The sequence below is a fragment of the Lycium barbarum genome, chromosome 2, assembly GCF_019175385.1.
Source record: "Lycium barbarum isolate Lr01 chromosome 2, ASM1917538v2, whole genome shotgun sequence".
Lineage (NCBI taxonomy): Eukaryota > Viridiplantae > Streptophyta > Magnoliopsida > Solanales > Solanaceae > Lycium > Lycium barbarum.
This window is the reverse complement of record NC_083338.1, coordinates 117,078,752-117,102,781: the sequence shown is the minus strand read 5'-3', so window position 1 is coordinate 117,102,781 and position 24,030 is coordinate 117,078,752. Positions and strand designations below refer to the sequence as shown.

At 37.3% G+C, this 24,030-nt stretch overlaps 1 protein-coding gene and 1 long non-coding RNA gene across 2 annotated transcripts; both read left to right on the top strand.

The window, feature by feature from the left end:
- The first annotated feature begins 560 nt into the window (after window positions 1-560).
- On the top strand, window positions 561-22,957 carry LOC132628783 (ubiquitin C-terminal hydrolase 12-like). The gene is made up of 3 exons (XM_060344549.1): window positions 561-844; window positions 21,393-21,547; window positions 22,797-22,957. The coding sequence occupies exons 1-3, from the start codon at window positions 561-563 to the stop codon at window positions 22,955-22,957; spliced, it is 600 nt and encodes a 199-aa protein (XP_060200532.1).
- On the top strand, window positions 11,610-14,956 carry LOC132621591 (uncharacterized). Its single transcript, XR_009575584.1, has 3 exons — window positions 11,610-12,319; window positions 13,264-13,314; window positions 14,616-14,956. It is a non-coding gene; the product is annotated as an uncharacterized LOC132621591 (long non-coding RNA).
- Window positions 22,958-24,030: the final 1,073 nt, after the last annotated feature.

Below are 24,030 nucleotides of genomic sequence, written 5' to 3'. Positions count from 1 at the left end.
CATTAGTGGCTGCTTCCACAGCTCGAACCCGTGATCTATAGGTCACACAGAGACAACTTTACTGTTGCTCCAAGACTCTCCTTTCGGTCCTCTAAAAGTCAACTCTCTAAAAATCAACTCACAACGTGCTTTATATTATTTAAAAACACAAGTTACACTTTATTAATGCACATTTATGATGTTTTCTCGTCCTCTTCATGCGTTTGATATGAATTTCTGAAATTTTTGATGGACTTGGTCAGGAGGATGATCATCTACCCCAACGGCGATGACAGCATAGAGGGAAACGATTACATCTCTGTCTACTTGGCGATCGCAGATACTAGCTCCTTACCTGCTGGTTGGGAGGCTGATGCAGTGTTTAGCTTCTTTTTGTTCAATCAACTTTGTGACAACTATCTTGTCATACGTGGTATATATCTGCTTCTACTTACATTTTCACTTTGACTTGTCAATTGTTCTTTTCTATTCCTTGAACTCTTTGATCGAAATAAACCATTCTCTGGAACTTCTCTCGGATATAAGATTTTTGTTATGCCAAAGGAACGATTATTAGATTTATGGCTTCAGGTCAAGTGCGGCGATTTCACTCGATCAAGGCCGAGTGGGGTTGCTCCAAGTTTATCTCTCACAAATCACTGAAAGAGCCCTGCAATGGATATCTTGTTGATGATAATTGCATTCTTGGAGCTGAGGTATTTGTCATCAAGAACCAAGGAGTTGGTGAATGTGTGTCCTTGTTAAAAGACATCGAGTGTATTAAGCACGAGTGGAACATCTTTGAGTTTTCAAAATTAGGGGAGCAATGTTCTTCTAAAGAGTTTACTGTTGGGGATCACAAATGGTATGTCTTCGTATATGTCAGAGAATAAAAGCCCAAAATGGTCCCTTAAGTTTGGCAATAACTCAAAATCGTCCCTTTGAGTTAATTCCCAAACTCACGATTTTGAGCTTTTTCTCTATGTCATATTTTTTTCTTCTTTCTTCAACTATTTCAGTTTGATGTTTGAGTAAATAGACGTTCTTATGCTTGGATGCAGGAAACTCCACCTTTATCCTAACGGTAATGGTTGTCAAAGGGACCAAAGCATCTCCATTTTTCTTGCATCAGTTGATGCTACAGGATTTGATCGCCGAAAAAGGGTCCAGGCAAAATGCACCCTCTCTATCAAAGACCAGATTAATGGTTTACATCACAAGATAGGTCAGTATTCTCTTGTTCCTTCATTTGCATTCCTGCAGTAGTAGGTAAGGGTCTTGGAACATAGGTTTTTTTTTACAGGGAAATCCATTGAGTTAGTGAAGAATCTCAAGAAGATGAAGATTCATATAGCTTGTGTCCAGAAAAACAAATGGGTAGGAACTAAGGCTCAAGATGTGGACGGGTTTAAGTTGTGGTACTCAGGAGGTTAGAGGAATAGGAATGGGGTAGGCATTCTAGTAGACAAAGAACTAAGGGATCAAGTGATAAGATGTTAGGAGGGTCACTGATAGGATTATGACGATTAAGCTAGTCATTGGAGGGCTTACTTTGAGCATTATTAGCGCATACGCGCCGCAAGTGGGTTTGGATGAGGATATCAAGAAGCGCTTTTGGGAAGATTTGAACGTGGTTGAGAGGCATACAACCTATTGAAAAGCTATTCGTAGGAGTAGTTTTCAATGGTCCACATCGGCACAATCTCTAGGGCTATGAAGATGTGCATGGAGGTTTGGTCTCGGGGATAGAAATGATGGAGGAGCCTCACTTTTGGATTTTACAAAAGCTTTTGAGTTGGTGATAGCAAATTCAAGTTTCGAAGGAGGATCACTTGGTTACCTTCCGTAGCGCGATGGCTAAGAGTCATATAGATTACTTACTCCTTAAAAAGGGCGCTGAGGTCTTTGTAAGGACTGCAAAGTTATCCTGAGTGAGAATCTTACAACCCAACATAAGCTCTTGCGATGGATTTGTAGATCAAGAGGGAAAGGAAGAAGAGAACTTGGTATGACGGGCCAAGGATCAGATGGTGAGACTTGCCTTTTGCAGAGCTTAGGAGATGGAGAAGAAGCTAGTGGTGATGAGGGCTTGAGGGAGCAGGTGGGATGCGAACAATATGTGAGATAAAACTACTAGTTGCATTAGGTAAGCTGCAAGAGAGGTGCTGGGGTTTCGAGGGGTAACTCTTCCAGACATCAAGGGGATTGGTGGTGGAATGGTGAAGTACAATGGAAAGTGGAAGCAAAGAAGGTTGCTCATGCGAAGTTGGCGGTGAGCAAGAACGAGGAGGCTCGCCTCCAGACTCTTGTGTGATAAGAAGGTACTATGGTTTTACATAGTAGTGGTGAGTCCAGCTATGTTGTATAGGGCAGAGTGTTGACCAGTTAAGAACTCTCCTGTTCAAAAGATGAAAGTGGCAGAATTGAGGATGTTGAGGTGGATGTGTAGGTATACTAGAGAGGTAAGATTAGGAATGAAGATATTTGGGACAAGGTGGATTGGCCTCTGTGGTGGACAAGATCAGAGAGGTGAGACTGAGATGGTTTGGGCATATGAAGAGAAAAAACGTAGTTTCTCCCAGTAAGGAGGTGTGAGAGGTTGACAATAGTGGGTGTAAGGAGAGGTAGGCCGAAGAAGTATTGGGAGAGGTGATTAAACAAGACATAGCGTATCTTGAGCTTATGGAGGACATGACCTTAGATAAGAGAGTTTGGAGGTCGCAGATTAGCGTAAAAGGTTAGTTGGTAGTTGTACGTTCTCTCGCTTTCCAGTTGGATAGGCTTGACGATCGTATCTGCACCTGCTTTCTTACAAGTAGTATTAGCATTATCCTCGTAATTACTTGTTCTTCGTTTTCTGTTACGCCCTGTGTTTCTTGTGCTTCGGTTATCATATTATTTCATTGTTGTTACTGTTCCTTTTTCTGTATGCTATACAAAGCTTTCCATATCGCATTTATTCGTTGTTGTCACTGCTTTCATTTCTGTATTCCCTTTTCTCAAATTGCTTTGAAATATTTTACTCGAGCCGGGGGTCTGGAAGCAACCTCTCTATCTCCACGAGGTAGGGTAAAGGTCTGAGTACACTCTATCATCCCCAGATCCCGCCCGTGGGATTACGCTGAGTATGTTGTTGTGGGATCCAGTCCTCTATCCCATATTTTAAGAAAGGAAGATTTTTCTTCCTTTGACAAAATCACATTGGTAGCAATTGTGGAATTGGCCAACAAGTCAATTCTTTTGTTCACATAGCCGTGATGTAAGCGCTTACCTCATCTTAGTCGTGATGTAAGCGCTTACCTCATCATAGTCGTGATGTAAGCGCTTAGCTCATCATAGTCGTGATGTAAGCGCTTACCTCATCATAGGAAATTCATTCCTATAAATAGGCGGCTTATGGTTCATTTGTATCAACACCAAGATCATTTGCTATACACACCAAAATCTCAGACAATACATCTGAGTGAGAGCAAAGTGAGGTATTCCATAGACTGTAAGAAAATAGTCTGTGAAGAAAAATAGAGTGCGAGTGATATTGTAGTGAGGTGGAAAAAATCAAAAGAGTGTTTTTCTTTTTGAGTGTGTAGTGGTCTTTGGAGTATTTATACTCGTGACTACACAGTGTAAAATTCCTTACTATAGTGATATCAGCTGCTCCTCTTGGCCGTGGTTTTTCCCTTATTCAGAAGGGTTTCCACGTAAAATCTTGGTGTCATTATTGCTGCATTTTATTCTTGCTGATTTAACCATAACTTAGTGTTCCGCGTTTATCACTAATACCGTGAATATTATTTTTGCGGGTCTATTTTATTCCCAACAGTTGTTGTTGTTCCTTGTGAAATCCATTTGATCAACATTTCCTCCTTAGCGTATTTTCCCTTCAGTGTGAATAATTGCATAAGAAGAAAGTTTAGATTTCACTAGGATGGTCTCTCATATGAGATTCTTTTTTTTTTTTTTTTTTAAATCATAGACAATTGATTTTAAAGAAGATGATGTCCCTTTTGACATTTCAAAGGGAGTAAAGGATAAACTGTCATACTGCACTGCACAGGCAATGCTAAACGATTAAAGGAAAAAACTGTTGCCTTAAAAATATTATCTAGTAGACCATTTTCTGTCATTGGAAAATTGAACTTTCAGAAAGTATACCATTGTTAATTTGTTTCATTGTTTGTCTTCCTTTAAGCGAATGTTGAAGTGTTCACAATATGATAAAACAATGATATGTTGTATTTATATATGGACTTTTAAGTTCCACAACATACTCACCACACAAAATTAAAGTAGAAGAGTAATTAGAGGCGGATCCAGGATTTAAACTCTATGAATTCAAACTTAAGATTTTTAGCATAGAACTCATTATATTTTTAAAATTAGGGGTTCATATCTACTATTTATCATAATTTCAGTAATTTTTTACACACAAATTTATGCTCCGCGTCGAAAGTTTGGGGTTCAATTGAACCCCTATATGCAATACTACATACGCCTCTGAGAGTAATCATACGTGGTTAATAATGATCTGTCTATCTGAGCTAAGTTTGGTTGAATTCTTTTACCCAGTTAACTTTTATTACTATGGAGTTGGTTGAATTTTAGTCTTAAGATTAGAAGCAGTTTCAAAGTCTGTATCAAACAGATTCTTAATTTCGTTGCTTTCTAAATCTGATTAAGTCCTTTGAATAATTTGACATTGTTCTATTGCAGTTGTTTCAAGCTGGTTTTCAGCTGTTAAACACTCTTGGGGTTACCGAGCATTTTTGCCGCTACACGAATTCAAGGATCCAAAAAGAGGCTTCCTTGTCAATGATAGCTGCATTGTGGAGGCAGATGTTTCTGTCATTGCTGTTGTAAATGGTTTATAACCTAATAGTTGTTTTTTGTCATTTAACAAGCAAGTCTTACATTATATTTTTGCTAGCACTTAGGCTAAACATCTGATATACATTATGTTCAGTGATTCGGTTAGCTAGCAACTTTATTCACCATAACGTTTGGGAGGTATATGTTCTGTTCTGCAAGTGCTTGAATTGATTATAGGTTTCTTATTACCTCTTCCTTTTTCATGAAACCGTATTTAACCTACATATTGAAGCTTGAAACTCTTCCTTTTTTGAGTTGAAACTGCAATTCAACAAAGTTTCTATGTAATTCCTCTTGTCTTCTTGAAAGGAGAAATCTTCAGATATGTTATCATCCTCTATGCAAAACTACAGCAACGCTTCTCATGTATACAAGCAGGGGCGAATGTAGCTTTTTCATATGAATCCAATATTTTTGAGTGGAGTATGCATTTATATGTAAAATTTTATTAATGTGATATAGTTTGATTGGACACGAAGTTTAAAAATAAAAGAAAGACTTTTGAATCTTGTGATCTAAAATAAGTCAAAGATAGTTGTGTGGTTATAGCTATAAATCATCTCGTAAGAATAAAAGGTAAGTTTTAAAGTTAATTTCTTGTCAAATAAATAAATCTATCATTCTTTTTAGGACAGACTAAAAAGGAAAGTGTATCACAATTTGAGATAGAGGGAGTAATAGATATGAACTCACAATGTTAAAAATATAATGAGTTCAATGATAAAACTTATAGATTGAACACATAGATGTTAAATCTTGAATTCGCCTCCGTATACAAGTTGAGTAGTCAAAGCATATTTTTGCTATTTAATCCTAATTAGTATTAGTACCTGCGTAAACTAACATAGACTAATGGAATACATTGCCAACATCTCCTTTTGGCTTATGATTCCTTGAATAACTCATAAAAGTTAGTCCATTATATCATCTCAAAGAAAGAAGTCCTCGTCTCCAAAGTTTCCCTTTCACGAGGAAAGGGAGACAGGTTTAAAGTGGGTTGGGTCGTAAATAAACTTAAATACTGATTTTAGTTCTTCTTTTAAAAATTAATGCTGCCACGTCAGTTGGATATTGAAAGTTGTTCTTATAAAATGACCATAAAAGCTAATTATGCAAAGTTAAATATTTCCTCCGTTCATTTTTACTTGTCCACTATTCTCTTTATAGATTTTCATTTTTATTTGTCAATTTTCAGATATCAAGGTAAGACAATTTTTTTTTTCTTGTTTTACCCTTAGCATTTATTACTCATTTCAAATCATTTTCCCAACTCTAATACAATTATACACAATTTAATAGGGGTATTGTGGTAAAATACCTATCTTAATCATTGTTTCTTAAACAGCGTGAAAAGTCAAAATGTGACAAGTAAAAGTGAACGGAGTACATAATTTACTAATGTACCCATATTAATTGTCCACTTTGGACTTTTCACGTTGTTTAAGAAATAATAAATGGAGTACATAATTTACCAATGTACACATATTAATTGATGCATATTTTTATTGGATTTGAAAAATGATTTGAAGTGAGTAATTAACACTATGGGTAAAACAGGAAAAAAAATATTATCTTATCTTGAAATGTGAAAAATGACAAGTAAAAATAAAAATCTATTTTAAGAATAGTGGACAACTAAAAATGAACGGAGGAACTTTTAAAATATTAAATAAAAAGAAGTGAGTTTGATAATGAATTACTATAAATTGAGTTACCCTTTTGGTCATTAACTCTACTTTTTATGAAGTGAATTTGAGCCTGTTTGGATAGGCTTAAAAAAAGCTACTTATAAACTGAAAACAACTTATACTATGGATTACACCAACTTATAAGCTACTTTAGATAAGCTAAGCCAAATAGGTCAAATTATTTTTTTGGGCTTATTTTAGCACAAAATGATTTATAAGCTGGCCAGTCAAACATTAAAAAAACTGAAAACAGCTTATAAGCAACTTATAAGCCAATCCAAACGGGCTCTTTAACATCTAATTTAAGTGATCCACGCTAGCACAAATAACGAGGAGACTAAGATCGCTCAAAATCTATTGCCGTCGGGCAATTTCTTCAGGCTCTTTTTTCTCTTCAACTATGGTGCCCGTGCCTTTGGAAAGTGATGGTATACCATTATCATGTGATTCTTTTTCTTGTTGTTCTTCTATTTATGTTGGATTCTAAGTTTGTCTCTTTACTTGTTGAAGTTAACGTTGGAAATAGAGATGCATCACCAGGTCGTTACTTGTTGAAGTTTGAATCTTTTTCGTTGCTCTCAGCGAATGGTATAAACAAGTATGAATCAACTGTGTTCGAGTCCAGCGGCTATAAATGGTATTGCTCATCATTAATTTCTCCAAGTCATATTTTATCTTTACTAATGAAGGGGAGCCTTGGAGTAAGTGGTAAAGTTGTTGTTGATCAGGAGGTTACGCGTTCGAGCCGTTGAAACAGACTCTTGCAAGAATGCAGGGTAAGACTGCGTACAATAGACCTTTTTGTTAAGATATATATATGTAAATATATATTCTGTTATTGTTTTTAGGATTGTATATATTTATTTGCCTATTTAGTAGCCTTAGATTAAGCCTAATTATATGCAATGTATACTGTACATATTCCAAGGTTTCAATGGAAAACGTTGAGGAAAATATTCTATTATGGTATCAGATTTCTAGGGCATTTTTTTCACGAACGTCTTTCTCTTTCGCAGCGCCCTAGCAGTCCGTTTCTTCTTCTCTTTCATTTCTATCCTTCTTCTCACCGCCATGTCTGATTCAAAGAGCTCGTTTCATCCGGCTCTCGCGATGTCTAATATTCGCAACCATATCTCCATAACTCTTGAAATGGAGAATGTTCAATACTCGACATGGGCGGAGCTTTTCAAAATTACCGCACGTTCTCACAAGGTCCTTCACCATATTATTCCTCCTGCTAATGGCAAGGCGAAGGCCCCTTCTACCAAGGATGAAAAGGAATTGTGGTCGACCCTTGACGCTACGGTTCTTTCTTGGATTTATGCTACCATCTCCAATGATCTTTTGCATACAATCATTGAACCCGATGCTACGACCATGGATGCTTGGAACCGGTTACGGGATATATTCCAAGACAATAAAAATTCCCGTGTGGTAACCTTAGAGGCCGAATTCTCCAATACTTAAATGGAGAATTTTCCAAATGCATCGGCCTATTGTCAGCGTCTCAAGACAATCGCTGATCAGTTGAAGAATGTTGGAGCACGGGTATCGGAAAGTCGGCTCGTCATTCAACTTGTTTCCGGCCTTACTCGGGCCTATAGGGGTGTGGGGACATTGATCCGACAAAGTGATCCTCTACCTCCATTTATCAGGCTCGTTCGATGCTTACGCTCGAGGAGGCCGGATTGGCGAAGGAGGCTGCCACGGGCTCCAAATCCGCAATGGTGGCCGCCTCGAATTCAGATGTTGATAATGGATTCTCTCATTCGGATTAATCAAAGGGCCGAGGCAAGAAATCCGACAACTGGAAAAACGGTGGCCGGAAGTCCGGCGGTGCTGGTCGTGGTTCCGGCGGGGGCGGGGGGAAGCAAGGCCGCGGTGGTGGTGGCCAGAAACAATAGTAGTCGGGATAGCAGCCGGGGCAGCAGTGGGCGAATCAGATTCCATGGGGAAATTTCCCACCTTGGGCTTGGATGTCACCATGGGCTGTCCCTCCTTGCCCTTATCCAACCCAAGGGTGGGCTCGTGGTACAGCAGCCCAGAAACAGCAGCAGCAGCCTGGGATCCTTGGGCTGCGTCCTCAGCAGGCTTTTGTGGCAAACCCGAATGGTCAGTCCGCTTCCTACTCTCCTACAAACATCGAAGCGGCAATGCATACTATGTCTCTTAATCCACCCGATCCGTCATGGTACATGGACACCGGAGCTACTTCTCATATGACATCTTCCAATGGTAATTTCTCGTCTTATTTTGATTTGAGCAATCATAATAGTGGTATTATTGTCGGTAATGGTCATTCTATTCCAATTCATGGTTATGGTCATACTTGTTTGCATTCCCCTAGTCCTCCCTTATCCCTAAACAATGTTCTTCATGCTTCCAAAATTATCAAAAATCTCATTTTAGTTAGAAAATTCACTACTGATAATAATATGACTGTTGAGTTTGATCCTTTTGGGTTTTCTGTGAAGGATATTTGGACAGGGATGCCAATACTGAGGTGTGATAGCCGGGGTGACCTTTATCCTCTTACCACTTCTATCAACAATCAAGCTCTCCACTCAACTTTTGCAGCCGTCTCTCCTACACTTTGGCATGATCGATTGGGTCATCCGAGTGCTCCTATCTTAGATGCTCTTAGGCTCAATAAAAGCATTGATTGTAATCGGGTTTCTAGTTCTAGTATTTGTCCATCTTGTGTTTTCGGAAAACATATTAAGTTGCCATTTGGTTCTTCTAATTCAAGCACTTCTATGACTTTTGATATTATTCATAGTGATCTTTGGACATCACCTATTTTGAGTTCTATGGGACATCGATATTATGTTTTATTATTGGATGATTATTCTAATAATTTGTGGACTTTTCTGTTGGCTAGAAAATCGGATGTTTTTGAGAAATTCTTAATTTTTAAAGCCCACATACTCACCCAATTTGAACGTAATATCAAAAATGTGCAATGTGACAACGGGAGGGAGTTTGACAATGGTCCTTTTTGGGATTTTTGTAAAACTAATGGCATGTCCTTCCGTCTTTCTTGCCCTCATACTTCTTCTCAAAATGGTAAAGCCGAACGGAAAATTCGGACTATAAATAATATCACTCATACTCTTCTTGCTCATGCATCTCTTCCTCCTTCTTTTTGGCATCATGATTTACAAATGGCTATGTATCTTCTTAATATTCTTCCGAGCAAGCTTTTGGGAAATCTATCTCCTCTACAAATTCTATACCAAAGGGTTCCCTCATATTCTCACATTCGGGTATTTGGTTGCTTATGTTATCCCTTAATTCAGTCAACTACTATCAATAAATTGCAACCCCGGTCTACTCCATGTGTATTTTTGGGTTATCTTTCGAATCATCGTGGCTACAAATGTTATGATTTATCTTCCAATAAAATTATTATTTATCCTCATGTGTTATTTGATGAGCATGTTTTCCCATTTGCAAAGTTGCATACCCCTTCTTCTAATGCTTATGATTTTTTGTGTGATAGCATTTCTCCTTATACTCTTCATCACATACAAAATCAATCCAATGCTTTGGACGGTCACCAGTCAGCCCAATAGCCTGAACAAATGGCCCAAACTCAACTTGGTGGCCAAGATCCCACCAACTCGCCTCCTCCTTTGAGCCCAGTCAACCCATCAACTTCCCATGTTGACCGGACCCAGCCTGGTGGCCCAGATCCCGCCAGCTGCCCATCTCCAATAAGGCCGGTCAGCCCACCTTCACAAAATGCTAAACGGCCTTCCTCTGGCAGCCCAGATTCCACCATTTCTCCTTCCTCTACAAGCCAAACCAACTCCCCTATCTCTCTAAGGCCAAATCCTACTCCTCTACATGCATCAGTGACCCAATAGCCAACATCTACTTCATCCACACAATTCAGCCGTCCATGGTAACCCGAAGTCAAATGGGCATTTTTAAGCCAAATAAAAAATATGCTATGCAGGCTTCAGTTACTCGTTCTCCCTTGCCCCATAACCCGGTCGAGGCCCTTCGTGACTCGAATTGGAAAATGGCCATGGATGATGAATATGATGCTCTTATTAAAAATAAGACGTGGGAGTTGATGCCCTGCCCACCTGATGTTAATGTTATTCGTTCTATGTGAATTTTTGCTCATAAAGAAAAATCTAATGGTGTTTTTGAGAGGCATAAAGCCCGTCTTGTAGGTGATGGGAAAACTCAGCAGGTTGGCATTGATTGTGACGAAACGTTTAGCCCGGTGGTGAAACCGGCTACGATTCGTACGGTTCTTTCTCTCTCTCTCTTTCAAAAGCATGACCAATTCATCAGTTGGATGTGAAAAATGCTTTTCTTCATGGTGAGCTACAAGAAACAGTGTATATGCATTAACCATTGGGTTATCGGGATCGTAACCATCCGGATTATGTATGTCTTTTGCGAAAGTCATTATATGGTCTTAAGCAGGCACCCCGTGCATGGTATAAGCGGTTTGCTGAATATGTCATTTCTCTTGGTTTCTCAAATAGCAAATGTGATAACTCATTGTTTATTTTTCGCAAGGGGACTGACATGGCTTATATCTTGTTGTATGTTGATGATATAATCCTGACTGCTTCTTCTAATGCTCTCCGTTTGTCTATAATGGGCCTTCTTAGCTCGGAATTTGCTATGAAAGATCTTGGTCCTTTGAATTATTTTCTTGGCATTGCAGTGTCCCGACATAAGGGTGGTATGCTTCTTTCACAGCGCAAGTATGCTGAACAAATAATTGAGCGGGCCGGAATGTCCTCTTGCAAGTCATCTCCTACTCCTGTTGACACAAAGGAAAAGGTTAGTGCTACTTCTAGTGCTACCTATGAGGATCCCACTCTTTATAGGAGTCTTGCCGGGGCTCTACAATATCTTACATTCACCCGACCGGATATTTCGTATGCTGTTCAACAAGTGTGCTTACATATGCATGATCCGAGAGTTGACCATATGCAAGCTCTAAAGCGCATTATCCGGTACATTCAAGGTACGCTTGATCATGGCCTCTGTTATATCCCGTATTTTTTTTACGTCGGATTATTTGTAAGCTGAGGTGGGGCCCACACATCGAGATTTTTTTTTGGACATCTGAAAAGTCATATGAATCACATATGTGAAGTTAAACACAACTCAAGAAGGACCCTTGGGCCAAATCAAAGTGGAAGTCCTCCAAACGAATATTTTTAAGAAAACGTTTTCGGGTGATCTGACTTGTAGGGGCAAAAACGGTATTATAAGTTTGGAATTTGGAAAAATATCAAGAAATAGAAGTTGTAGATAATTGAATTAGCTTTCCAACCATAGGTTGTGGGTTCCCAGGTGACATCGGTACAAGGAGATATGGACGTTTTAAGGTCGAAAGGTCAGTGGGCTAGGCCCAACTCGGGATCAACCGAGTTGGCCCAAAAAAATGAAGAAAAAAAAATTAGGCCCAAAAGAGGGGTGGCCGGCCATACAATGGCCCAAGCCCATGGATTCTAATTAATTTCCATGTGATAATTAAATAAAAGGGGTCATTTAGTTGTCTTGAAACATATAGAAGTTTCAAGAACATTAGAAGAGGAGAAAAACAAAACAAATGAAGAGCAAAGGAGACATGGCATACGGCCATGCTCTCCAATTTTTGTCCCTTTGAAATCTTCTCCCAAAAATTATTTTCTTGTGGTATTCCTACTAATTCAAGGGTCCTTTACAACTTGGTGTAATTATTTTGGAAGAAAGAACACTTGTTTCTTCAAGTTGACAACTTGGTCAAGTGAAGAAGATTGTAGAAAAAGGTAAGAATTAATCCCTTTTTATTATGTTATGAAGGTTGGTTTATGTTGTAGTATGCAGAAATGAGTAGAATTTATGGAAATATGGAAGTTTACAAAGTGGGTGTGCATATATGTAAGTGGACATATATGTATATTGTTGTATAAATAATATGAGTTGAGTTTTATGTTGTATTCTAGTTGTGGTTATGGTGAAATTTATATTGGAAATGGAAGAAAATGGTTCAAGTTGGCATGGAAAATTATTGGAAATAGTTATAGGAAATTATATGATTTTAATGAAGTTTTTATGTAATTATAGAAGTGGAGTTTTAAATGTGAATTATTATGTTAGTTGATGAATTTGGAAGGATAATAGTCCATATTGGCATGAAAGATTGGTTGTTAAGTGGTTATGAGAAGTTTTGTGATTTTATGGTAGATTTATGTAATTATGAAAATGAAATTATTAAGGTGCAAATTATGATTATGGTTGATGAAATTGGAAGATGGAAATATGTTAGGAATATGTAGATTGAAGATTAGAAGTTTTGGATGGATTATGGTTTTGGTAGAAAGTTTGTATATTTTGTATATCTTGTGAATATTTGGTAGAAATGATATGAAATGCTTCCGAATTATATTGTAATGATCTTGATTAGTAATGAATGTAAAAACATTGAGATTGGTTTTGGAAATGTGAAGTTGGAATGAAAGCTATTGCATTATGTTGGAAAGAAGACTAGTTGTGTTATATTGTGTTTTGTAGTCATGGTTGTTGTCATTGTGTTGATAGTTTGGCCGGGTTGAATTCCCGGATTGTTGTTGATAAAAATTGGCTAAGTTGAATTTTGGGGATGGTGTATTTATAGGGGAGATGCTGCACAAATTTTTGTAGACAAGTATTGGTTAAGATTGAAATCTTAAAGCCTTACAATTAACATTTGGTAATTGTGACCAAATTGTAGATTTTGGCGAACTTGAAACTTGATTTTGGAGACGTGTATGAAGCGGAAAAGGTATGTAAGGCTTCACCCTTCCTTCTATGGCATGCCTTAAACGTAATAAGTTGGGTACGAGCCTCAGGGACAACTCTATTTCCCGGAATCCGCACTTAAAGTTTCCCCTTTTTCATTCAGTAGAATTGAATTAGAAATTGTGTAAAATATTGGAGAAACTTCCTAAACATCTAGAACTGGCATAAATATGACCCGACTACCTTAAAACCCTCACAAGTGACGTCATGAAATATAATGTACGTAAATTTGGTACGCCGCCTCATTTGACCCGAGGTGGGCCCATTGTTCCCGGATTTTCCCTATTGCTCCGTTTGACTTATTTTGGAGTAGAATCCAAAGGAAACTTTTGATCCTCGTTCCGATTATCAAACGATAAGTACTGTACCATTCTAATGGAAATATTTATATGTTTATAAAATATGTACATGATACACGTATATGTATATGATAAAAGATCCAGAGCGCTATAGTCGCTGATATACGTACATGATACCAGTATATGTATATGATAAAAGATTCAGAGCGCTATAGACGCTGATATATATACATGATGTATGCATATGTATACGGGGAAGATGGGAATAAGGGCAGAGCGTTATACACGCATAGCCACCTGATCAGTTGGCATTACATGACATGATATCGTCCCGGACGCGGGATGCCCGGACGCGGGATGTGTATTTATGGCTAAATGGATCGGCTGCCGACGCCTCGGCAATATGACATGTTCTATTTTTATATATATATGAACAAGAAAAGATTTTCAACGGAAAGCTAAGCTATGATATGATACGCTATGATAAGCTATGCTACGATATGACAAGTTACGCTATGGCATGATACACTATGACACACTATACTATGACATTGACATGATATAACACGACACGACATGCTGTAGTAAGACATGACATTACACGATATAATATGCCATGATAAGACACGATAGGATACGACCTGATATGCCACGATAGGATACGACCCGATATGCCACGATAGGATACGATAGGGCACGATAGGACACGATACGACAAGATACGACATAATATAAGTTCTATTTTCTACGTTCATGGAGGGGAAACGTTTTTAAAAGGGAAAGACAAGCCATGCATGATAGCCGCCCAAAAAGGGGCCTTCCTATGTACAGGTTACTTTCTTGCCTCGTTATATGTCCTGTGACTCCATGATATTATTAATCGCACTCTATGTTATTGCTTGCATTGTCTTCCATGCCTTACATACTCGGTACACTATTCGTACTGACGTCCCTTCTTATGGACGCTGCGTTTCATGCCGCGCAGGTCAGCAGACAGGTGGACTTGATCCTTAGGAGCTCTACCAGCGGTACTCTACAGTGCTCCAGTTGTTCCGGAGCCTCACTTCCGTGGTACTATTTTGTGTATGTATATTCGGGCACAGCAGTACCCGGCCCTTTCTATGTATAAGTGTACTATGTCTAGAGGCTCGTAGACAGATATGCCCAGTCAGTCAAGTACAGTTAGATATATGGTGTGTTGGCATTTTAATGTTGTTGTATAAAGTGATAACGAAGTTTACTAGTCTATGTTCATAATGATGCTGCTAATGTTAATGTTAAAAAAAAAATATATGGCACAGTTCCTACGGCCTGCTGAGAAGTAAAGGTAAAACGATAGATAAGGGGTGCTCGGTACAAGTATTGGGTACTCATCACGGCCCCTAGTCGGGTCGTGACAGCCTCCATCTCTATTCATCTTCGATATCATCTCTTGTCTCTTATATTGATGCTGATTGGGGTGGTTGCCCGGATACAAGACGTTCTACCTCTGGTTATTGTGTATTTTTGGGTGATAATTTGATTTCTTGGTCTTCCAAAAGACAACCCACTCTTTCTCGGTCGAGTGCTGAGGCCGAGTATCGGGGTGTAGCAAATGCAATATTCGAATCCTGTTGGTTACGAAATTTGCTATTGGAGCTACATTGTCCGATTAAAAAGGCTACAATTGTTTATTGTGACAATGTTAGTGCAATTTATTTATCGGGTAATCCGGTGCAACATCAACGTACCAAGCATATTGAGATGGATATTCACTTTGTACGGGAAAAGGTTGCCCGTAGACAAGTTCGAGTTCTTCATGTTCCATCACGATATCAAATCGCGGATATTTTTACTAAGGGTCTTCCGCGTGTTCTGTTTGAAGAATTTCGGGACAGTCTAAGTGTCCGTCAACCTCTCACTTCGACTGCGGGGTGTGTTAAGATATATATGTAAATATATATTCTGTTATTGTTTTTAGGATTGTATATATTTAGTAGCCTTAGATTAAGCCTAATTATATGCAATGTATACTGTATATATTCCAAGGTTTCAATGGAAAACGTTGAGAAAAATATTCTATTCCTTTTAGTGCGGTCCTTCCCCATACGCCGCATATAGCGGGAGCTTAGTGCTCCGGGTTTTTTTTTCTCTTTTCTTTTAATTGATCAGTTTTTCAGTTTTTGGTATGAACAATATTCACTTACCTTGACATATGATGTCAATAGTAATATACTAATATGGTTATGGTGTTTCTTAAGTATAATGGCTAGGGGAAGAGCTAGGTTAGGCCCAGGGGTTCATCCAAACCCCCTACGACGAGAAATTACACTATATATGCAAGATTAATATTATTTTTATGTATATTTAGTAGATATTGAACCCCCTTGCCTGACTTGGTGGATCCAATCTTTAAGACTCTTAGATTGAACTTGTTACACTTCTTAAGTACGAGGACAAACACTTCTTAAGGCTCTAACTCATTGTACTTATGAATGATAGGTTCAAAATTTAATATAGCTTGAAATTTTAATGATTTTTCGCATATGTATCTATGATCTGTGACGAAACTATTTGGACCAGTTGAACGCATTGTCCAAAGGCTACATCTGCCTCTAGTGACATGTCGGCTTATTATTGCAATCCCGCTTTTAAGTGGTTGAGTCTAGAATTGCGTTTTTATGGCTTTATTTCCGGTTACAATTATCGTTTACTTTGTGTTATTTTCAAGTCGGTGAAGTGTGTATATGTACTTTTTTCTATAAACAAATATCGTCTACACATAGCAGAAAATCTATTGCAAAGTTGTGTAGCATGACTCCTCTCTTACTAAAGGGTGTCTCTGCAATTTCTTAAGTTCCTCCAAAGTATATTAAAGTAGTTTGTCTAATTCAAAATTCGATGATAACATAAGTATAAATTGACTGATGCATGTATATATGCATGTATACTTGTCCTTGAGTTCATGCTTCCTAAGAGTTTAGGTTAGAAGACAAGAATATATATGTTTTTTTTCCAGGAGAATGTCCAATTTTTTCAAGTATTTGCATTATACAATTCCCTTTTTAATATTTTGAGGACTTTTATGAAGGCTTCTGTAACAACCCGTTTGGTCATTTAGCACTTTGAAATCATTTTCGCTAAAATACCATTTTCGTAGCTTTAAATGGTATTCTTAACTTGCGGGAATAGGTGACGGTTATATAATTGATGGGTAATTCTTGAAATATATTTATTTAATGTGTGTGAATAGCTACTTATAGGAATATGAGTTGCACACATATAAGGCATAATTTAGTAAATAGATTATTTGACGGAGTATGTAAATTTTTAAAGTACTCAAAGTGGCCAAGTGAATAAGTGAAGTGGATCAATATTGTAATAAGCTATTGGGCCAGGCCCACCTTATATTCCTTACGTGCAAGGGCCTTAAGGGTTATATCTAGGGGAAATCTACATGGTGTAACTAACATTAGACCTTATTTTTATCTAGTAGCTATACTTTAATTAATTTAGACCTCATAGCTAAAAGCTGTATATCAATTACACTCCATAACTAAAACATACAAAATTGGTTAAAATAAAAAAGCAACCCTTGTATCCACATTTTTCTCTCTCCTCCCTCCCTTCTCCCTCCATTCTGCTCTCTCTTCCATGAAAAATATTCAATGTTCTTCAAGTCCACTACTTCTCCCTCCCTTCTGCTCTCTCTTCCATTTTCTCTCTCCTTACCGCCACTCCACTGCCATTGCGCCACCACCATGGCCGACGTCACCACCATCCTCAGCTCCTTCCCCTTCTTATCGATCTCCATCCATTCACCTTCTCCACACAATCTCATTTTTCCTCCAGATCTGTCGCCACCATCGGCATTGTTCCTTCCCCTTCTTTCTTCGGTCATCATCTTCTCCTTCCTCCAGATCTGTTGAATTTTATTTTTTGTATTAGTATTTGAGTGTATTCGTTAATTTTTTTGGGAAAATTCAACTCAGTTGTGCAAGTTGAATACAATTTTTTTTTGTATTTATGTTGTTTGAATACCACTGATTTTTAAATACAATAAAGTGAATACAATGTAAAAGTAGCTATAGATGAATACAACTGAATTGAATACATTTGACATGAATACAGTTGAGTTGAATACATATGACTTGAATACAGTGAAAAGAATTTTTGAAATTTTTTTATTCGCTGTATTCATGAATACAACTAGGTCGTTTTATGAATACAACGAGCCATTTTTTGAATACAGCGAGAAAACTGTAGCTACGCAATGTAAATATTGAAACTGTAGTTATGGCAAATTTTAAACCCCCAAAGTGTAGTCATTTATGTAAAATTCCCTATATCTAGTCCTCAAATCAGTATATGGTCTGAAAAGAGAAACAATTATAGGGCAGTTACGTTTCAACTGTGCACAAAAAGTCAGGGAGCATCAATTTATCAAACTATCAAGGCATCAGGTACCCTTTATTGCAGAAAGTTGGTGTGATATTTTGCTATTTATGTTGACATTCATTGAATAATGGGTTGGCTAATAATTGGACCATAATAATTAATACTAAATGGTGGGCCATTGTGATTGGAGTAATTATTCATCCAATGATTAGCATCAAATTTAAGTTGCAGTGAATTTCCATTTCAATTTCGTTGTACTGTAAGGGGCTTACTTTAAGATATCTTTAATAGTACATATCATGTTTGATGTACCATTTTAATTAAGTGATGATGATTAGTTAATGTAATGAAGGCTAATGATTATTTCATGATGGATTAATTGCTAACAGTAAAGATGAATGTAGCAAACACTAATGTACGAAAAGAATGTTTCTTAGATACAACTTCCGAAATTTTCATGGGTTTGAATATTTTTCATTTGATTTCCATTATGTGACTACATTTTGATATACTGGGTATATGTAACTGGATATTAGGTGTATTGTTCATATAAACACCGTTAAATTCATGGTATTTGAGATGTGGGAAGTTAGATTTTATCCTAAGTTAAGATTTTGAGGTAATTGAAAGTTTTGAGCCCTAGTCTTAAAAAATGGGAATTAATGATTTGAGAGACCATTTATGGATGAAATTGACTAATTTTCAAAATATATGATCCTTAGATAATGGGTGAAATTATTTTTCAATAAAATTTCAATCTTGCCCTTGTGGGCCCAAGGTCACTTTTCGGGGTGCGTTTTTGAGTTTCGAATATAAATATAACAATATGGGTGTTCTTAGATTCGTATTCTAACGTAGATCGCATATTTGATAGATTTTGATCATTCAGAGGCTCTACGCAAAGGGAAGGCATTAGTTTGATTGTTCGTGTCACCCGCTCGGCATTGAGGTAGGTTATGGTCTACTTTAGTTAGACTCTGATTAGAGAATCGTATGTAGTTGTAGAAAGTGACGGGGATAGCATATAGGCCTTTGGGCATGGAGTGGAGGTGGATTCCAATTAAGTTGGCTCTGTCAGCTGTTATGTGGGCTTGTCGCCATGTGTTATTTTCTGTGATTATCACCTGTCTGTATCTCTGTCACATACTAGCTCACTCATCATATGAAAAGGAATGGTAGCATTAATATGACTTGTATTTGTTGATTGTCTATTGGTGATATTGTTGAGACTGATATCATGCATGACATGCCTTCCATATTATTCTTGTGATGATGGTGAGCTAAGTGATTGAGAGACTCCGAGGTTTTTGCCGGAGATTGAGAGTGACAGAGAGACTCCGAGATCTTTGTCGGAGATTGAGAGTGATTGAAAGCCTCCGAGGTTTCTGCCGGAGAGCACGAATGGTACATGGACTTCGCGGGTCCTTCATGGGTCATGGCTTTGAGGCACTGCCCTTAGCATGCGTGTACGAGAGTGGAGTGAGCGAGATGACTATTGCATTGCATTGCATTCATCCACTCATATATTTGACTGATCATTTGGTGAATTATATCTGTCTTGGTTGATTTCATGATTCCTTTACACTTCACTTGTATATGATACGTGACCATACCTGTTTGCTCTATGTGTTATTTGTTGGTTTCAACTTCTTCATGCGTTATCTAATCATTGTCGGCCTATGATGCTTACCGGTACTAGTTGTACTGATACTACTCTTGCTGCACTTTTTGTTGAGTGCAGAGTACGATTCAGGCTCCAGTTCTACGCCCCGTGGCTGATACGCGAGGGTGACATCTTTCGGTCATTCAGGGTGAGCTACTTGGTCATCCGTGGCCCCTGAAGGACCCTCTTATTTAATTCTGTTTTTTTTGTTCGACAGACAGTATGTAGCCTTCGGGTATTTTCAGACTTTTATTCCAAACTATGTTAGCGCTCTTGTGTCCTTTGACCAAATTTTGGGGTTGTCGTGACATTTCTAGTTATGATAAGTATTTAAGACTTGATAACTTATTATTATTCAATTTTCCGCTTATTTAACTTGTTAATAGTAATGTGGTTCGCCTACTCGGAGGGATAGTATAGGTGCCACCACGACTCGCAAATTGGGTCGTGAAAGCTTCACAGGTTACCGCAAAGTCTTTTATCCCCTTCTATCTTCTTATTCTGATTTTGACTTTCTAGGGAGAGAAAGCTGGAGGCATTGCTCTTTCCAGAGAGCTTATAAACTAGTATAGTTACTACCTCTGTTCCTACTTGTTTGGCATAGTTTGATAGGACACATAGGATACATATCATAATAACATTTCAAAAGTTCCGCGCTGTATCAAATAATTTTTTGTTGGTATTCGTTTAGGCTTACAACGATCATGTCAATTGGAATATCAAAGTTAACTGGTTACTAAATACAAAAAGGTGCTTACTGATTCAAACAAATAGAGAAACTTGCCAAGCTTTTTAGGACAGGCAAAAAGGAGGAAATAGTGCCTACAAATTGGCGTGGAGTAGGTATAGCAGTAATAAGTTTCTCTAAATGAATTAGACGTATGAATAGTTTGAAACAGACTGATATTTTTTATTTTTTCCCAAGAATCCAGCATATTCACAAGTAGTTATGAATTTTGCTGTTCATGCATTTTGGACAGGAAAATGATCATCTATCCTAACGGAGATGGAAGTGCGGGCGTGATCATATTTCTGTATACTTGGCCATTGCCGATATAAGCTCTTTACAGGCTGGTTGGGAGGTTAATGCCACATTTAGCTTCTTGATATTTGATCAAATTCATGACAAATTTCTTGTAATGAAAGGTATAGTTTTCTTTGCTCCAGAAATTTTCCTCTTTGAAGTCTGTTGAGGTTTTCTAAACATGAAAGTAAAATAAATACATGATTTTAACTTATCAAAAATTAAAATAAAAACGTAAATAGACCATTTCAATTTTAAATAGGAGATTCTTAATGTATTTTGAAAGGACTTTCTAAGACAATACTTTATTGCAGGAATGGCTCAACGTTTTCACAATATCAAGACTGAATGGGGTGTCTCGAAATGTATATCTCATGAAACAATCAGAGATCCCTCTAAGGGTTACCTTGTTAATGACAAATGTATCTTTGGAGTGGATGTATCTGTCATCAAGAGCCAGGAGTAGGTGAATGTGTGTCCTTTTTGAATGAGACCAAGTCTTATAAGCACAAATGGGAGATCTCTGGATTCTCAAAATTAAAGGATAAATTGTATTCAGAAGAATTTCCTGTAGGGGCTTACAAATGGTGTGTTGTTCTTGCCTTCTTATACATAACGTATATATTCTTCTTTCACATTTTCCATTCGATGTTTCTCTTTGTAATGTAAATAAAATTCGTTAATTATGTTGGATGTAGGAAGCTTTTGCTCTATCCTGCAGGTCATGCTCGTGAAAAGGGCCATAGCATATCCATTTACCTTGTATCAGTTGATGCTGGAAGTTTTGGTCGCCAGAAAAGGGTCAAGGCAATACTTAGCATTTCTGTAAAGGATCAGATTAGTGGTGCACATCGTAAGAGTTACGTTCTTTTGTTCCCTAATTTGTTGCACTTCTGTCTATATGGAATAGAAGTTTTTCCTTACGAATGCGATCCATTTGATCAACAATATCATCCTTCTCAGGCATGCTATTTCCCTTCCCTTGATTCTCTATGTAATTAAAAAGAGCTAAAGAAAAAAAGAAAGGTTATCATATACTATACTACACAGGCAATGCAAAGTCATCAAGGATAAGGTAGCTAGCTAAGTCAGAAGTAAACTTTATGAGACAAACCATTTTCAATCTTTAGCAAATTGGACTTCCATAAAGTACAACTAATCTTTTGTTTGTCTTTGGTTATACTCAATTTGAAGTGGACAGAATCATACACATGGGTCAAATTAATTGATGATATGTTTTACGTGAGCTTTGACAAAATGGTCTATTGAACTTTAGGGTAGATCTATTTTTACCCATGTTGTATTATCTGAGCACATATGATCCTTTAAGTTTGCGGCAACGGATCCTTACAGAACTAGGAAAAAAGCATTTGCAAAGCATGTGAACATAGTACTCCCACCATCCCAATTTATGTGGCATTTTACCCTTTCCGAGAGTTAATTTGACTAATTTTTTAAACGATATTGAATTAAATTAACTCAATATTTTAAAATTAAACTTTAAATATTACGAAAAGTACTATAATTGTAATTCTTCTCATGTCAATATGATGAAATAATACATTTTGAAATGTTGGTCAAAGTTTAAATCATTTGAATCTCGAAAAATGAAAAATGCCACATAAATTAGGATAGAGGGAGTAAAAGGATAACCACAGCAAGTGCTATATGGTAGAATTACATACTTTTGGTAATACGAATTTTGCTTTGCATGTACAATTTTTGTTAGTTTTGTTTGGATTTTCGTCATTTGGACAAAATTTTAAAGTTCTATGTTCTAGTCTTTTTAAGTATGTTATCTTGCCCGTTTGCGTTATCTATGTAGACGTTGTTTGAGTTTCTCTTGGAGGAAATTCCACGGGGTCCCTATTTTTGTTCAGAAAAGGAAAAGTAAAATCAGTGGGGGTAATTAATAAGTACTTGTTTTCAGGGTTGGTTTGATCAAATGCTTTTTCTCACTTCAAACTTCTGTAAGGATTGATCAGTTTCATTTAACAAATAGCTAACAGTTATTTAATGGAACTGATTAAGTTTTCGTCATTTACTAGGTAACTGGATATATGAATTGAATAGAATCTTTTTTGGATTACGTTCTTTTGCAGATTCTTCACATTGGTTTTCAGCTGCTGTAGCCGCTTGGGGTTGGTCAGCATTCATGCCGCTACATGAATTCAAGAATCCAAAAAAAGGCTACCTTGTCGAAGACTGCTGCATTGTGGAAGCAGATGTTCTTGTAGTTGGTGATGTCAATAGTTTAACCTAATCCTTGATTTATGATACAAGTACTCGAAATTTGGAATTCTCTCAGATTCCTTCCTTGTGAAACATCTGTTGGTGCGTGCACTTCATTTCTTGCGTTTATTATTTAAAATCACTGGTGTCATCACTTTAAATTTACATAGCATGTTGATGTTAACTTGTTAAGCTGCACAAATGTTCAAATATTGTACTATAAGAAGGGATATCTACGAACTTGGTCAAGAATGGCTGGAATTTGCCTAATATGTAGGTGTCAAATATCTGAGCATTCAATCCAAAGCTTTAGGATAATGGTGGGAGGCAGGGGCGAATTTATGTGCAAATTTTGGGCACGTAAACCCATAGTCTTTCCGTAGAACAAGATATTTTATGTACATAATTCATCTAATATTTCTTGATGGCACTCATGCTACAAAAAGGCTTAATGGTGCACTTGGTTAAGAGTTTAGTTATTTACTAAGAGGAACAAGTATCAAATCCCACTAATGCATTTATTTCTACTTTATTTGGTAGTGCACCTATGTTCTGGAAATCTCAGATTTGCCTCTGGTTGGAGGAGCAGTTCAAAATCAGTATGAACCCCATTGGAAACTCTTATATAATCGATTAGGGTAATGTGATATTTTCTCTAACACTGCCATTTCATTGGCTATAACATTTTATGAATCTGATAACACGATACTTGCATTGATTGCTTATAGGAGGTATTTTATTAGCCTCACTAGTGTTATCTGTTTCGCTCAAAGTATTTACTCTAATTCTTTAGTTGTAGACAAGTTGATAGTGGATAATTTTCGACTATAATAATGTCAACAACATTGGTTCAGTACGTATCATATGGTCATCGATTTTCATGATGATTCCTGAGTTCAATTATGTATCAGAGCCTGAAACGCTTCTTACAATTGGTTATGTTGTTGGCTATACTGGTCATCTATTTATTGAAATCACTCCATGAGATCAACGTGGAGGCATTAGATTATGAAGGCTTTCATATAATCATATTAGATTTTGCTGATTCATAGAATTTGAAACTCTATAATTTGTAATCTGTAGCTTGAATGCAGCGAGCACCTT